Raw genomic sequence first — 12,732 nt, forward strand, 5'->3', positions numbered from 1 at the left:
ACTTAAAATGTAAATCATAGGACAGAAAATGTAATTAGTTCTTGAAGTAACATATTTTTTGTGCTTTATGATTGTTTTTTATGTAGTTATAGACCTAAAATCTTAATAAGTCTGAATAAAAGGCTCCGATTTGCACTAAATGTAAGCTGGGACTCAGACTCGGATTTGGATTGGGATTTCGACTCAGATTTGGGATCGAATTTGGACTCTGATTTAAGCTTGGGTTTTAACTTGGAGTTGTATTCGTACTTCTATGTAGACCTGGATTTGGGCTCGAAATGGACTCGTATTAGAACTCAGTTTTAGACACAAGCAGCTCTGAGCTTTTATTCAGACTCCAATTTGGACTTAAATGTAAGCTGACATTCAGACTCGGATTTGAGTTTGGATTTGGATTGGAATTTAGACATGAATTTGGACTAGGATTTGAGTTTTAGAAACGAGTTTAGTCTCGTGTTTACTCGATTGTGGATTCGAATTTGGACTTGAATGTGAATCCGGATTTAAAGTCAGGTTTAACCTTGGGTTGGAATTCGGATTTGGACTACAACTTGGACTTGAATTTGATCTTCGATACATAAACTCGAATTTGTTAGATTTGATCAGGGGCCACCCACATTCCACGTGGAAATATTTTTGACGATTTTGAGCCCTTCCCCTCTTCCCCCTACGAGGACCCACATAAATTGTACAAATTTTGGTTTTTGAATAAAGGAATCTCATACTCATGGATCCTTAGATTCTCCAAACCTTTTAAAGTTCATAGATTCCAGGATTCAATCTAAAATAAATTATACAAATTCGGTCTGTCAGACATGGAAAGTCGCTTCTGAAGAGCTATGTGGAAACTTTCTGCTATTGGACTCCAAACTTTCTGGTTTTCTGGAATCTTAGACTGAACTCTTTCCACTTTGGAATCCCGAACAATTGTTCCTGAACAGGTTGGTTCAGGACTAGAACCTGTATTTTTTGTAACTTTGAAACTCTTGTACTCGTGAACTATAGACTTCTGCAATTATTTTATTGTTCATAATTCATGAACCCTTTCAATGTTTTTAGCGAATGTTTTCAGGCTCAAGACTATGACCTTTTCAGACTTCGAATTCTGGATTTATGGACCTCTAGCTAGTTGAAATTATAGTGTATAACTCTTCAACCCTTGGAGTCTTGAACGTTTAACCCTTGTAAAACTTCAGTTTTTCGGGTGCCCAGAATTTCGCACAATTGGAATTTGAATAAATAAATTTAAAATATTTTCAACATCTGATTCCTTCCAAAAGTCATGGTAACTAGACAGTGACATTAGTCGGTCAAATCCCGATATTTACTTTTCTGGATATTCGTTCAAACCAAAAAAGATGGTTACCAAAATCATTGTGACAATGGTAACAAGTTTTTTAGTAAGGTCACATATTCTTTTAAACATAACTTCAGATATATTTTTTTCTTATGACAATCACAATGACTAACTGAGGAAAGTATTCATATGAAATGTCACCAGTAGTATTTTCTCTTGACGACATGGTACTTGGACTTCGTACTTCAAATTATCACCGTGACTACTTAATAAAAAAAAATACTTTTGTTTCCAAAGTAAAACAATATAGTATGTGACTCTTGAGAGAAACATAAATAAGTTCTGAATAAATTGTCACAAAGTCAAAAAAAAAAAATATTGGTTTTTAAACATAGCTTTAGCGCCTTTCGTGAGAAAACTCATACAAATTGTTACTATGAAAAGTAATAGTTACTTGATTACAAATGAAAACTATTTCCACATTATTTTTAAAACATTTGGAGGACAATTTTAGGAAAGAAAAAGCCTTATTTCATTTGTGACTCTCGTGCGGATTGGGCAAAAAAAGATCACATTTTTGGACTTTAAATATTAAAATTTTATCCTTTTGAAATCCTAGACTCTAGACCTTTGGACCCTGCAATCTCATTGAAATTATAAACTCTCTTGTATTCCAAAACTTTCCAGCTGGAATCTGGTAATCCTAAACGCTACGATTCCTAAGAGTCTTAAACTTTTACACTCTTTAGCTTGTTGAAACTCTACAATGGATTGGATTAAAATCTGAACTCTTGGTTGCTACTACATTTTATAATTTGGTATTTTAAACATGTACAACCGTTTAAGTACCACAACAATTCTGTGAATAGTGCTTAGACGATTTGCATCCGCTTCTAATGATTCAATTATTGAGTCATTAGTTAGGTCATAGTTGGGCCCATAACCTACTCTACTGTGAAGACTTACGAATCAGGGAAAATACCTTGCGAGTTTCTAACGAGAAAATCTCTTTTGATTGGCAATCCAGCGAATCTTTTTTAATACTACTAACATCTATGCGATCGATATCCACTTTATCTAATCAAGCTCTTCTTATACTATTTTTCACCAACAAAGTACGACATGTTATTACACTAAAAACTATGTTAAAATGTGCCAACTTATACCACAAGGAGGTGCGATGAAGGTGATGGGAGGAGTAGTTTGGTGGTGCACAGAGTTTAATTCCGAGGCCTTACTGACTAGGGTTACTCTGATTCGCATCATTCATGTGGCACAGGGCGAAACAAAGCGCCAGAAACAAGCAATAGGCAAGCATTATTAACACGCATTAGAGAAAAAACAACAACAACAAATCATCCGTGTGTGTATGAAAGAACAGAATCGAGCGCATTCGAGCAAAAATGTAAACGAAACCAATTCAGTTGATCAGTAGTAGCAATTACTAGCAATTTGGCAGAGTAGGAAGAGGATAAAAAATTAACAAAAATTAAAAAAATAAAGATGATGGAGAAAAATCAAGAATCGTAAGCAAATCTTACCTTTCACCAGTATCTGTTTCTGACATGCCTGATAATCGTTCGTATTTACCGGTTGGTACGTTCCATTTTCCACATGCCTGCTTTCTCATGCCTTACTTTCTCTGATATCCTGTTTGCTTGTTTTTTTTTCTCTCTCTCTCTCGTTTTTGATTAGATCATGTAATCTGAGTCAGTGTGTGGATTCAAGGCATGATTCGAATGTTTTGTTTGAATTGTTTTATTATCACAAAACAACGAAGAAAGACGAAAGGGACGCGGATTCGAGTTGTCCAGCAGAGTTAACCAATGAGGGACACGTTTTTGTTTTGAACAAACAAGAGATTAGCAAAAATGAACCATCTTTCGTGGTGTGGTGTTATGTTTTAGAGTTACCAATCAAACAATTTTCAATCACAAATCGGGGGTTTTCCGTTCGAAAATGAAATGAAAAAAAAAATGCCAAGCGAAACACGGAGTTCGACCAACTTATTCTGTGGGAGGCACTAGTTGCTGTGTGAGTGTGGCAGACAACATGATGAAAACAAACAAGCAGGTTTTCAATGTAAGAGAAAATGTAGCTTTAATCGGAGAAAAAATAAATAACTAAAAAACACAAAACTAAAAATTAAAATACAGTAAACATAATCGTTAAGACAATAGTAAATAGAACAGTTTTACCTTACACTCTAAGGGAGCCTTAAGATCTTAAGTAGTAAACAGTTTAAGCTCAACTTTTTTCTGTCGCTTATCAGTTAAGTTGTTGGATGCTGAGCGGAGGAGGTAAGCTTTTTTCTTTTTACTCATGAAGCTTGTTTTTATGCGTAACATTTTAGTACGCGCCAGTCGTTTCCGACTGTCGAATGGGTACAATGAGAGGATTTTTTTTTTCTTTAAAGCGCAGCTACTTGTTGGCCGAACCTCAAGATACTTTATTTTATTTTTATTCTATTCGGCGTTAGTCTCGGTTAATGATGCTGCCTTTTGCTTGCTTCTTACAGGTTTGTTTCGCTTGTTCAACTAATCATTTGTTGAAAGGATTCTAGGAAGGATGAAGGAGGTTTCATGGATGAAAATTACCGTATAAGTAAGATTGCACAGGATGTTCTATACTTGGCTGTTATGTATCGTTTTCATTTGTCAATCTAGAATTAAGCATTATTCTTTATAATGAAGCATACATATTTCAAGGAAAAAAAAAACATGAGTGAGAGAATGCATGAGAGGTAATAAAGCAATAATTTGATCAGACTACAAGAAAAAATCAGCAGACTTTATCCCTGCTCTTCTGGGGGATTATCTATCGACATACTCTATGATACAATTTACCGTCTTATTCTAGGGGTCTTCCATTTCTATCGCACAAATGTGATGCTATTCGTGTGCAGATCTATTATACAACTAGCCTAACACTGGGGGGTGCAGCCTACGTGTTGGGATGCCAAATTCCTACCCCCCGAGGCGAGTGGCCGCAACGGGAGAAGGTGGCATCGATGTGCTCTCTTTCGCTGGGGAAGACTCGTTCATCGTATCGATGGTTTTTGTGTGTGTTTCAATTTATTTGTTTATTTGCATTATTGCAAATAAACGCACCAGTAAATATACAACAAACAGAGAGAAAAACCCGAAAGAAACCGAAAACACGGTTCATAGAAAGTAATAAGCTAGAGTTACTACTCCGATGAAAAGACAGAAAAGTTGTCAAAGCTGAGTAGCTTACCTTGCACGGAGTCGTCATCGAGGTCATCCTGGCTGCTTGATAGGCGCGCTGTCCGGGGTACCGAAAAAAAAAGAAATACCAACAAGTGTCCTTTTAAAAAATCGAAAAGTAGATACTCACATCGATAGCTCTTACTGCCAACGCCATTCCTGCTGTAGAGCTGATTCTCCAGATAGGCCAGCCCATTGTTATTGACTATATTAAACCCCAGCAACTGTTCGATCTGTTTCCACCGATACATGCGTTCCTGCAGATCGTTGGTCACATCGTTCAGTGCGTTGCGGGCTTCCACGATACTGCGATCGACGTCGTCGATGCTTTTACCGTGCGTAGATACGAACGCCCCCACCAGACTGGATCGCTTTTTCTTCAGCTTCTCGCAGGCTTCCCTGGCCGACATCAGCTGCTTCTCCGCCATGCCCCGCTTCCGGATGTGATGTTTGTTCTCCAGCTCGAACGTTAGCTGTAGCCAGCTTTGAAGGCCCTGCGGAGGCGTCCAGCAGTGGTCGTTTATTTCGACTTCCGCTCGTGATAGTTCCGAGCGCAGCATTTCGATTTCCTGCTTCAGCTGCTGCAGCTCCAGGTCCGAGTTGGAAGACGTCAGAGACGGTGCCTCGCGAAGGCGTCGCTCGAGATCCTGCTTCTCCTTGCCCACGTTCTCCTGCTCCAGCCGGGCACGCTCTAATTCCTGGAAGGAATAATATGAGTGTTAGTTTTTATAGGCTTCAAGTGCTGGTATAATTTCTTAGGTGTCAGTATTAATGAAATTAACCGTGTCCTAGTCAACGATTTATGCAATGGAAATGGCGTCAATGAAGCTTAAGGGAATAAAATGTATTCGAAACACAAAAAAAAACAAAATCATGATAACAATCAGAAAACGTATTTCTCGGCCCTAAAATCTGGTAAAAAACTTGCTAATGGAGAGTCCTTTATTTTGATTTATTTTGATATAGCAAAATTAGATTTTAGGCAACGATGACACTTTTTTTTCTAAAAGTGTTTATTAAGTTAATTTTTAAGCAAAACTATAGAGAGTTGGATTTCACCAGTCATTGCTAACATACATATTTTATAATTTTTTTTTTGGATCAGCCATTCCTGAGTTATAGCGAATTAAAAAAAAATTAAAATCAAATATTTGTTGCTTCCAAATTTGTAATGACTTTAAAGCGTGTGAAATAAAAGATTGACATCTCCACATGTTCTGGAGCTTTTACCCTGGTCCTGTCGGGACTGATTTTACTAGGACCCATTCACCCCACATGGGCTGCCAGTCCTTTGCTTTTCTGTCATTTCTGTCAAAATCATAATAACAATCATAAAACGTATTTTCGTGCCCTAAAATCTGGCCAAAAATTAAAAACTATATTAGTCATAGCCAACAAACATTTTTTTTTTTTATTTTTTTGACAGCCCTTCCTGAGTTATAGCAATTAAAAAAAATAAAAATCAAATATTTGTTACTTCCAAATTTATTATGACAAAAGGGCGTGTGAAATAAAAGTTTCTTCTTAATTACCATCCCCGCTAGGTGATTCAATAAAATCTTAACATTTTCATTCAGGGCGACTTTTTCGTCTTTTCTTCACGCCATTTCATTTCATACTCAATTTACCGTTTAATTCGAGCCTTTCGACTCTTGCCAATAAAAGGTTATTAATTTTTTTCGGTGCCTTTTTGTATTTCTTTATGCCTTCATTTGATCCATTTCAATTATGGACCCGAGCTTGCTCAGCTAACGGTCGGCTCTTGTTACTTACTTCTACTTCTACTAATTATTTCCCATTTAACTTTTTTTTTATATAACAGTCGTAACATCGTCAACTTTTTTTCCCTAAAACACCCTTACATATCCGACGGGAAACCCGGTCATCCACAAATTGAAACTCTTGTTACTTTGACAATTTTCATCCGATTTAAATAGTTTTTAAACTTGTAGATTCAGCAACTTATCTACTTTGAATTTAGTGCCAGCGTTGCCTCGAAAGAATTTACGCATTTCCGGAAATCTGTTTTTTTTTCGAAGATATGTTCCGAAACTTGAGATTTTTATGAATATGTATTTGATATTTTTGGTGAAATTACAATTGATACCTCAGATGAGTACTTCCGGAATCGGGATGATGTCCAGAAACCTGCAAACGACTACATGGGGCATTTTCAATATCAAACGACGGCTTCCGGTTTTTGGAAATGAATCAAAATTGGTCGAATACCATTGACTATAAATATTTCCGGAATCGGAATCAGGCCCAGAGACCCGAAATCAACACCAGACGAAATTTTGAGATTCAAGATGGCGACTCCTGGTTTTTGAAAAACAGCTAAAATGGACCAAATACTACCTCATATGAGTTGTTTCGGAATCAAATGATATCCAGAGACCTGAAAACGACCCCAGAGGCCATTTTGAATTCAAAAATTGCAACTTCCGGTTTCTAGACATAAACCAAAAATGACCAAATACCACTCGATATGGGTGTTTCCGGAATCGGGATGATGCCCAGAGACCAAAAATCAACTGCAGATACCATCTTGAACTTCGAGATGGTGTCTTCCGGTTTCTGGGAAACAACCAAAACCACCTTATATGAGTACTTTAGGAATCGGAATGATGTCCAGAGACCTGGAAATGGCCCTAGCGGCCGGACCGGAAATCAATTTAGCACGCCATTTTAAAATTCAAGGTGGTGACTTCCGGTTCGTTTGGTGTCGTTTTAAGGTTTCTGAGTGAGGTGGTGGTAAGGATGGTCGCAAGGTCTTTTTCAGGTCTCCGGACATCATTTCGATTCCGAAAATACTCACGGTCAATTTTGGATATTTTCCAAACACCGGAAGCCATCTCGGATTCCCAAATGGCGTCTGCAGTTGATTTCCGGTCTCTGGGCATCATCCCGCTTCCGGAAATATCCATGTTCAGTGGTATTTGGTTAATTTTGGTTCATTTCCCGATACCGGAAATTGCCCTTTTGGAATCCAAAATGGCGTCGGGGATCGTTTGCAGGTCTCTAGACATCGTCCCGATTCCGAAAGTGTTCATATGAGGTAGTTTTTGGTCAATTTTAGTTATTTTGCGGAGACCGAAAGTCACCATCTCAAATTTCAAGATGACGCCTGGAGTTGATTTTATCATCTTGATTCCAGAAACACCCATATTCGATAGGTTTTGGTTCTTTTCCAGAAACCGGAAGTCGCCATTTTGAAATTAAAAATGGCGTCTGTGGTCGTTTTTAGGTCTCCGGACATCGGCCGGATACTGGCACTATTTATATGAGGAGGTTGTTGATCAATTTTAACTATTTTTCGAATACCGGAAGTCACCATCTAGAATTTAGAAATGACGTCTGGAGTTGATTTCTGGTCTCTGGGCACCATCCCGATAACGGAAATATCCATACTCGATGGGATTTGGTCAACTTTGGTATCCAAAATGGCGTCGAGTGTCGTTTTACGGTCTCCAGATATCATCCCGGTTTTACAAATACCCATGTCAGATGGTATTTGACGTTGTATTATTTAATATGGAATCTGTTCCGGAAGGACCATTTTGACTAACACTATAACACCCATAAGGTTCTGAAGCTTTTAACCTGTTCCTGTCGGGACTGATTTTACTAAGAGTGAATCACCCCACATGAGCTGCCAGTCATTTGCTTTTCTACTTTTCTATCATACGCTTGCTTATAATAGTTTAGCTAAATAAAGATATCAAGCTAAATAAAGATGCCAAGGTGGACAGAGTTGTTTTGCTCCGCCACATTGCACAGTGGTTTTAAACGTGAAAAAGGTGATCGTCAACCTTTTGAGTATAAAAATGCCATTTAAATGCTACAGTATATTCGACAAAGTTTTTGTAAATCTTAAGGGGCATCTTATGATGCACATAAAATTTTGATTAATTCACCTAGAAGTGAGATAACAATTTTATTTTTTTAATTACTTATCAAATCAGAACGAAGTCTTCAGCAAAGTTGTAGACAATCTTTTGTAGAAAAACTTTGCTGAACACACTTGGGTTCTATCTCTTGAAAATCGACTACATACAGATAGTTTTATACACAGACATTTTTAAAGTTCCTAAAAATCGAAAAATACCAAACAACTTTTTCTGAAGTGTTTTTAGAGGCCTACTATGTTCGAGACATTTTTTCATATTTAAAAAAAACATCACTCTGCCAAACATACCTTGGGCAACTTTTCAGTTTTTTCATAGGGTTGAGGGAATTTTAGATAAAAAAAGCACTATTTCAAAATAAAATTTCTCGAAAAGCTGCAAAAACAACAGTCTTCACTCGGAGGATGGGGATTAGTACTAGCTTCCCCAGGTGGTTTCACTAGTTTCTTGCAATCTCTTAAAGACTTGGGCGTGGGTGAAAAAAATATTTTTTTTGTTTTTTGGCGTTTTTTCATGTTTTTTTTTTCTTAAAAGATGTACAGAATCGAAACGATTTTTAATTTTTCATTAAAAAGTACGAAAAGCATTTACATTTACGGCACTGTGTATTATTTGGAAAACATAAAAATAGAAAATAAATTATTTTTTTCGAAAATAATTGTTATGTCACTAGTGTATGCAATTGCCAAGGTTTTTTAACAAAATTAGCAACATTCTTTGACGTTTTTCCAATGCTTGAATTCTGAAAAGAAATTGTCAGCTCAGGGATAGATACCCTTATTTTTTTTTTGAATTTTGTCCATACGGAAGTACCTAATACATACCGAAATACCTCCGTATGTACGAAACTAAAAAATAAATAAGGGTATCTGTTTCTGAGCTGACAGTTTCTTTTCAGAATTCAAGCATTGAAAAACGTTTGGAACTCATTATAGGTGCGTATTCTGCAGAACTTTTGATTTTATACTGTTTTTGTCGCACCCCTGAGCGATGAGAACTATAACGCAATTCTCAGTTGTTCGCCGAGAAATTCATTGCACTTATTTATGTCACTTATTTCACTTATTTATAAGAGTTTCACTGGGCTTCTGCTCTGTCTGGCGTTTTTTCGCCAGAGTGCTCTCTCTACAGTGGATGGTGTGATGCACATTGAATATAAACTCAAAGTTGTTCCCTGTTTTCTCTTTAAGATAAAGATGAGCAAAACGAAACCTGGTCGCATCGCTCTAGTATAACATCGGCATTAGAACTGCAAAATGTAAGGGTGGAAGTTGTAGCCATCAAAGAAGTGCGGTCGCCGAAGACGGGTTAACGTGAGTTCCGAGCGGTAGATCCTATTACGGTTGACGGATGGCATTTACAAGCTGAGCTTTTCGTGTAAAATACGGCTGAATATTCAGCGTTTGTTAGTTGTTTCAGCTGAGTACACTCGGAAGGTGTACGAACGGATTAGTGAACCTTCTTGGATGAGATGAAGAAAGCTTGGAAAGAGCATAAAAGCTGAAAGGACAGCATCCCAGCCGAACTATGTAAAGTCGGGAGTGAGCAGCTTTTGCATTACCGCAAACTTCACAAAAGTTTCTCTCGTTGATTTAAAAATGAAGGTGCTTTTCGCGGCTGGTTTTAATTTTGTTTAAAAACGATGCATCAAGTGCTCCGGAAAGCACGATTTGGAAACCCCTGGCTTACCGGTCGGTTTACTAAATGCCTAGGTAACTGCCTAGTTTTGGAGAGGTTCGAGCGAAAAAAACTAATTCTATTGCCGGGGGGTGGGAAACCGCTAGGGACCCATCAGCATATAGACGTATCTATTTGTTGGTCACAGCGGGCAAGGTTCTTGAGAGGATTGTCCTCAACAGACTGGTGGAATGCACGGATGGTGTAAACAGTCTGGAAAGTAACCAGTTCGGCTTCCGAAAGGATAGGTCCACACTGGATACTATTCTACCCGTCATCAAGACGGCGGAGGTAGCACTTCAGCACAAGAGAAGGGCCATTCGATATTGCGCAATTGGGTGAAGAAACCATTCGCTAGCGTTAGCTGGGACTTCATAGCGCTCGCGATTAGATGCATCCACGTACCAGTGTCGTAAAAGTCTCTTGAAAATTACGTTTAAAACCGAGTACTAGTTTACAACACGGAGGAGGGTCAGAAGTGCGCCCCAATCACCGCAGGAGAACCGCAAGATTTCATACTGGGTCCGGTGTTGTGGTAGGGGTTTTGATCGTCGATCGAAAAGGTTGAGTTGACGGCCGTGCACTGCATACGCAAGATCGATAGATAGTTCGATAAGTATAGTTTAAGTAGTAAAAGGGTGCATCAAGCACAAACCTTTTCTTGCCTTGAAGCCCTCTCTCTGACGCAATATCTAAAGGTAGTTCCAAGGAGATATAGGAATGGAAAATGGCCGGGTTTAGGGGGTGCCCCACACCTTGGTGGTGGGAAAACATTGAAAAAAAATCGGTCGAATTGAAGAAATGGTGTTGCTCGAAAATCTACGAAATGACTCAGATTAAAAAAAAACAATCTAACCATTCTTTAATTACCGACTCATTGAGCATGCTCTTACAAGAGTCGATTCAATCGACAATCCTGGCGTCGTTCTGATGATAAACCTAATTTTAATTTTTTTTTTTCGATGTACTGTTATCTCTAAAGCACGTCAAATAAATTAGATTTACATTTATCTTTCGTGCCTCAAAAAAACTCCTATTTAAATTTCTAAGCAACGTGAAAAAAGCCCCAATCACGTACCTTCTGCATATCCTTGAGAGCCACTTCTGCCTTCAGCAGTCCCTCGACGTCCTTCGCCATCCTCTTGAGGTGTATTTTGGCGTTCTTATTCTGCTGATAGGCATACCAGCTGCCAATGATGGCAGTCAGCAGAAGGGTCACCAGCAACAAATCCTTCCATCGGGTGCCAGTTTCTACAAAGAAAAAAAAATTCTTCAGCGTCACCTTCTAGAGAATCAATCACGTGTTGCATCACCTCTCGGTGGTCCAAACAGCACCGCGTCCATCGCTTTCAGCGCAATCTTCTGCTTGTGGATCGGATCCTTGATCCCGAGCACGTTGCTCACATAGTGCATATTGTTAACGGCCAACCGGGGCAGTACCTTTCCGGTTACTTTATGCAACCGGAACAAGTGCACGTATTGGGGCAGCTGAACGCTCTGCGCCAGCCACTCCGTCGTCTGATCGACCGTCCAATTGTGCACCTCCGAGCGGAGCCACGCCTCCCACAGTTCCTTCACCGAAATGTGCATGTCGTCGTTGAAGTGGAACGCCTTGTGCCGCTTCTCGTAACCTGAGTCGTACTTGAGCTCCTCCCGCAGGAACTAGTAGTTGGTAACGAGAAAAATCAATCAATTTTTTTAAACTAAAACCATTCGTACTTACATCATCCGACTCGCTCAGATCGATGTCACCGTTGTCATCGTCATCCAGCTGCCGGTGTAGCGACCGGATCGCCTCCATTCCCAGATGGTCGTGATGGGCGATGCAGTCTATATCGTCGGCCGCGCAGGCCCCGTCCGCCGATCCGCTGCCGTAGGTGCCTGAAATTAGGAACAAGAAATCTTTGGATTTAAATCAATCGTATCCGTTCTTCGAGGGGGGACGGCGGGTGGGAGTGAATGGCGGCGGATGGGGTTCACACACCACACAGACGCGGTTTTGTTACTGGATAGTCGCTGGTAGTAACACGGGGTTCAGTTCAAGTCAACGGGGGACGATAACGCGCTCTCTGGCTGGAAAATGGTTTGATGATGAGACCCGATGTCCTCCACATGGCTTCGCACTCCTATTGTGAATGGTTTTACGATTATTATTATACTATCAGCGCACGGTCATTGTCGTTACAGTCGACAAATGTTTCCTCAATCAGTTTTCTATTAGCACACAAAGTAAGTGCGCTTTTGCCGGGCAATCAAACGGAAATCGGCAGAACCGCCACACAGAAATTCCGCCCCGCAAATAGACGTTGGATGAAGTTAATGAATTTTATCACCGGCTTACCCGGGCGCTTGTGTTTTATTATTTTAATTACCCTTTTGTTTGTGGCTGCAGCTACGCTGCATTGTTTGCAGGACCACTCAACATGGCTTCTGGTAGTAAATATTTGGGGTGCTGGGGGACTCTACGCGAGATTCTTGGAGCAGTGGTTCGAGTGTATCCAAAAACACAATTCACAGAAAAAGCAATTCCGATAAACTCAAATGTTAAGTGTGATTTCACGCCCATTCGGCAGGCTGGATAGAGGGTGCGGGTAACCACAGTGAATGACAACCGTCCATCCGT

The 12,732-nt window shown here is 39.5% G+C and overlaps 1 protein-coding gene across 8 annotated transcripts in view; it reads right to left on the reverse strand.

The window, feature by feature from the left end:
- Positions 1 to 12,732, reverse strand: part of LOC129718804 (stromal interaction molecule homolog) — a 75,881-nt gene that overhangs the window by 24,798 nt on the left and 38,351 nt on the right. For 4 of the 8 annotated variants that reach the window (XR_008727049.1, XM_055669896.1, XM_055669894.1 and 1 more), the window contains exons 3-7: positions 11,833 to 12,011; positions 11,423 to 11,771; positions 11,188 to 11,360; positions 4,655 to 5,222; positions 4,535 to 4,582 (exon numbers count right to left, since the gene is read on the reverse strand). Coding sequence is in view for 6 of the 8 variants with exons in the window: in XM_055669896.1 (XP_055525871.1) it covers positions 4,535 to 4,582; positions 4,655 to 5,222; positions 11,188 to 11,360; positions 11,423 to 11,771; positions 11,833 to 12,011 (1,317 nt within the window). In the remaining 2 variants the exon portion in view is untranslated. Of the gene's footprint in view, positions 1 to 2,838; positions 3,003 to 3,036; positions 4,583 to 4,654; positions 5,223 to 11,187; positions 11,361 to 11,422; positions 11,772 to 11,832; positions 12,012 to 12,732 lie in introns of those variants that run through there. The other 4 variants (XR_008727050.1, XM_055669899.1, XM_055669895.1 and 1 more) reach the window with 4 other exon arrangements.

This window comes from Wyeomyia smithii, chromosome 1, assembly GCF_029784165.1.
Source record: "Wyeomyia smithii strain HCP4-BCI-WySm-NY-G18 chromosome 1, ASM2978416v1, whole genome shotgun sequence".
Classification (NCBI taxonomy): domain Eukaryota; kingdom Metazoa; phylum Arthropoda; class Insecta; order Diptera; family Culicidae; genus Wyeomyia; species Wyeomyia smithii.